General features: G+C 60.0%; 1 protein-coding gene across 1 annotated transcript; it reads right to left on the bottom strand.

Moving 5' to 3' along the window:
- Window positions 1-153: 153 nt before the first annotated feature.
- Window positions 154-4,306, bottom strand: Zbtb12 (zinc finger and BTB domain containing 12). Its single transcript, XM_008821498.3, has 2 exons — window positions 3,896-4,306; window positions 154-3,410 (listed from the first exon to the last, which is right to left on the bottom strand). Exon 2 carries the CDS (start codon window positions 3,388-3,390, stop codon window positions 2,029-2,031), a length of 1,362 nt encoding a protein of 453 aa, XP_008819720.1. The 5' UTR covers window positions 3,391-3,410; window positions 3,896-4,306; the 3' UTR covers window positions 154-2,028.
- Window positions 4,307-4,436: the final 130 nt, after the last annotated feature.

Raw genomic sequence — 4,436 nt, 5'->3', positions numbered from 1 at the left:
CCATCGCCGCTTGCGCGGGGGGCCGAGCCGGCGCGCGGCCGCCCCGGGTCACGTGGGCGAGGGAGGGAGGGCGACGGGGCTCCTTAAAGGAGCCGCTTCGAGCCTTCTGGCCATTTCCCCCCCGAGATTGGCCTGGGAGGAGGCTGTGGTGGGCCAAGTGGGGACTAGAGGGGCACGCTCCTGCATCCCCAGCCCTGGGTGTGCAGGGAACCGAGGGGGAGGCCTTCCCGGGCGCACGTGTGGCCACGCCGTCCCCGCCCGGGTTTGGCAACAAAGTATCCTCTCCGCTGCTACTGTGTTTGGCCCCCTGCACCTATCCCGCCTGGGTTTGATTTTCTTTCTAGCGGCGAGCCATAGGATAGAAAGCTGTGCCGTAGTTTCAGCTGCGCTCCTCCAGGAAGCAGGAAGGGGGTGATGGGGACTCAGGAAAGCACCTTTACTTTCGGCTGGCTCTAGCGTGCATAAGCTGGTTTGTCTTATGGAGACGCATCCTTTTTGCAAATCTGAGACCTAGTGTCTCTTCTGTGTGTGCTGGGCTTATGCTGCCACGTGCGCCAGGTAAGGCCAGCAGAGTGATTGCTGTCTGTTGACACTGTAATAACCTTTTTTTTTTTTTTTTGCCGAACACTTTGCAAGCAGTTAAGGCACTACAGTGGGTCATAGTCCAGATGCCAGCTTTAAGTCAACAATAACGCCAACAGCAGTTTTCAGGACACCATCTCCTTTACACATTAAATCCTGGCCAAATACATGTATAGTTCAAACACAGGACTAGACAGGTAGGTGGTTAGTTAGGTTATGGGACACCTGAGGCCAAGTCAAAGCTATGTGGGAACTGTGTTCTCTTTCGTTAAGAACTTTTCGGAGCTTTCTGGGAATTGCAGTCTTGCCTAGGCATCGTAATGGAAGTGTAGAGCATTTTCCAAAAGAAATGACATCCCCCCCCCCGCCCCAAATGCCAAAACACAGATGCCTGCCGGCCATTTCAGCGTGTACACTGGCCACCTGTAGCCTATTCCTTGCACAGGCACCAAAGACCCAAAGAAAAGTTCGTGCAGATTACCAGCGCTGCCAACCACTGGGTATCGGCCTACGTATGGAGGTTGCCCCACTTGGAGGAAGGCAAATCCTGGCCAGAGCTCACTGCTTAGATCCCTACCCCCTTCTTGAGGCTGGGCCTTTTTCCATAAGACTACAGTATTTGTGTCCTGGGAAGAGGTGGTGGGTAGTCATACACATGCATTTGCCAAAATATAAAGAAAAAAAAAAAAAAGTTTTGTTTATTTCATGGAAAACAAAGCAAGAAAACTAAAACCCCAAACTCCAGAAAAAATCCTAAAAAATACGTTTTGTTTTCTTAAAAAATACTGTCTCTACTTCCCCTCCCCCCAAGAGCCCTCCTTGTGTCCTTTTTCCCTAAGTGCCCTGCCCCCCACCCCTCCACTAGCCATTGGTCTTGCTATTGTAACCCCCATTTCCCCATATCTACCCAGGTCACCCACCTCGTGTTCTTACCTGCCACCATACCTTTTTTTTTTTCTTTCCATTTCGGAGCCTCACCCCACAGTCCCACTTCCCCAGCATGCAAGAACCAGCTCCCCTTTCTTTTCTGGGACTCCATAATCGGTCCCTCTTCCCAAAGCGAGTAAGCTCTCTCCTGCCAATTCCCTCCCAATTCCCACCCCCCAACCCCACCTCAAGAAGTGCTAGAATCTTCCCTTAGGTAGCTGTAGGAAAGAGCGGTTTTCCAGCCCTCCAAACTTTTTTTTCCTCCCTCCATGTTCCATGCACCTCTACATGAAGAACTCTTCACTTGAGACCCCGTATTTTCTCAGCCTTGTCTAAGAACCCTGTCTCCGCATCCATCTTTTCTTCTGCTCTGTGAGGCAAGGTCTTCTCTCCAAGCCCTTTCTCCCTCCGAATTGTTATGTCTGCCCCAGAACCCCGTCCCCCAATTCTCCCAGACCCAGGAGCTCTCTTTTCCCACCCAGTCTAGGAATCCCCGCCCCCCCCAGCCTCCCGGCCCTTTCAGCGGATGAGAACATTGATCTCGGCCACGCTGGCTTCCAGCACGTTCTCTGCCGTGGTTTTGCCATGCTGCTCCTTGAGATGCCGCCTGATGGCGGGCTTGTGGGCGAAGCGCACATCACAGTAGGAGCAACGGTAGGGCCTGGCTCCTGAGTGCAGGTTGAGGTGGTCGTGCAGCGTGGACTTCTGCGTGAAGCACTTGCCACAGATGCCACACGAGTGCGACTTAACGCCACGGTGCACGTTCATGTGGCGGTTGAGGTTGCTGCTGTGGTTGAACTGTTTGCCGCAGCGCGGGCACATGAAGATAAAATGTTGTGCACGCATGTGGAAGACCAGCTTCTCGACGCCCTGGAACACTTCGGGGCATTTGGTACACTTGATGTTCTTTAAGGGGTTCCCACTGGAGAAGCCCCCAGGCAGGGGACCCAGGCTGCCCCCCGCCCCCCGGGCAGCCATGGCCACCGCTGCTGCTTCCACTAGGCCAGAGGTGGTCCCCACACTGGCCCGGCCTCCAGGGATCAACAGCAGGCCTTCCCCTTCTGCGTCCTCAGACAGGCTGTAGCAGGCCTTCACCACACCCTGCGGAGGGGCTACAGAGCTGGGGGCCACGCTACTCTGGGCCAGCTCCCCAAGGTGGCTGCTTACAGAGGCCCCGATGCCCAGACCCCCTCCGAGGCCTCCAGGGGGTTTGAGCCTGTGTGCCACTTCCAGGGCGGACTCCACCTTAACGATGCAGATGTCTGAAACGTCCTCGTCCTCATCTTCATCTTCCTCCTCCGCCTTCAGCTCCAGGTCCTCATCCAGTGGGAACTCCAGCTTCACCGGACGCAGGAGTGGAGGGGGTAGAGGAGGTGGGGGTGGGGGTTTGGGGGCTGGCTTTGGGGTCCTGGCTGGAGGGAGGAGGGACTTGGTGGCGCTGACGCTGCTCACAAGGGTGGACTCGCTGACCCCATCCTCTTTGAGGCCTATCTTGGGCTCAATGAACTGGCTGAGGGCGTTCCGGCATTTCTCCACCACGTGCTCCATCTGCAGGTAGGAGGCTGCGGTCAGGTAGTTCACGATGTCCCGGACAGCGAATTCCAGGGCTCCGGTGTAGCAGGAAAGGAGCAGGTCGGCCACGATGCGCGCACTGTGCATCAGCGAGACCTGCAGCTCGGAGCTGGGGTTCAGCAAGAACTGGTCGCGGAGGAACGGTGAGCAGGCAGCCAGGATGACCTTGTGGCCACGGAATTTGAGGCTATCAGCCACAATGGTCACATCGCAGAACCGCTCCTCCGCACGGAGCTGGTTCATGTTCCGCAGAGTGGCGGCCTCGTGGCCAGGCAGCTGGAAGCGCAGGACTTCCACTCCAGAGGCCATTGTGGCGGGAGTGGACAACCCTGGGTGGGAAGGAAACCGGTCAGAGACAAAGGTCTCTGGCTCTGGGGAAGCCAAGGCTCCAAAGGCCCTGCGCCCTGGCTCTTGCGCTGAACCCCTCCCCTAGTACCCCATCTCCCAGTCTTCGCCTCCCTCAGTTTCCCCAATCCAGAGGAGGCGCGGTCCCTGCGAGGGAGGCGTGGTTCCCGGGGGCGGGGCACGGCGTCCACACCCCCCAGTCCCGCGGCCCTCGAGAATGGGGCGAGCCCGCGCGCCCACGGGGGAATGGAGAAAGAGGGTGGGTGGGGAAGAGGCCTGGGGCTTGGGGTGGCCCCTGTTGCAGTCAGTGCTCCCCCACCTCCTCTACCCGGGGCCGGGCTCTTGCGCGGTTTTCCCGTTCTCCCGCCGCCGCCCGTACGCGTCGTGCACGCCCCCCTCCCACACGCAGATCTCCGTGGCACGCCCCCCCACCCCAGACCCACGACCCTTGGGTGCACGCGCTTCTCACCTGGCCCGGTTCCGCGTGCTGATTTCCCCCCCCCTATTTCCCCACCCCCCCGGAGCCAGCAAGCGCCCCCCACGCTCGGGCAGGGCCTGGGCAGCGCGCAGGCGCGGGGGGGGTGCAAGGGGCGCGCGCACCCGCGCGCGGGGCCGGCTCCGCGTGGGCGGGAGGGGGAGGGGCGGGGGCAGCTCGTGCCGAGTGTTCTAGGCCCCGGGCAGCGCGGCGTCCGCGAGGTCTCGGGGAGGAGGAAGAGGGGAGGGAATTAAAGGAGCAGGGTTCTCCTTCCCCGACCCCCCCTCCTTTCTTGCCCGGCACCCCCACGCGGTTAAAGGGCTGGATGGCCGTGCCTCCCCTTTGGCCAGGATTATTTGTCCGCCAGAGCGGAAATACACCACACACCGCCCCCCCCTCTTTCGTGCTCCCCCTCCTCTGTGCCTCTGGGGCCCGCGGTCCTTCTGCGCCTGCGTGCCAAGGGCCGCGCGGAGGCCCGCTCGCTGGGACCCGCCCCCCGGCTCCCCGCGGCCCACCGCGCTCGCGCCGCGTCCCC

The sequence above is a fragment of the Nannospalax galili genome, unplaced genomic scaffold, assembly GCF_000622305.1.
Source record: "Nannospalax galili isolate Female #2095 unplaced genomic scaffold, S.galili_v1.0 scaffold948, whole genome shotgun sequence".
Lineage (NCBI taxonomy): Eukaryota > Metazoa > Chordata > Mammalia > Rodentia > Spalacidae > Nannospalax > Nannospalax galili.
The sequence above is the reverse complement of the archived record's forward strand: the minus strand, read 5'-3'. Positions and strand labels throughout refer to the sequence as shown.

Coding starts and splice junctions, on each gene's coding strand:
- Zbtb12 (XM_008821498.3), bottom strand. CDS start 3,390: ATGGCCTCTGGAGTGGAAGTCCTGCGCTTCCAGCTGCCTGGCCACGAG.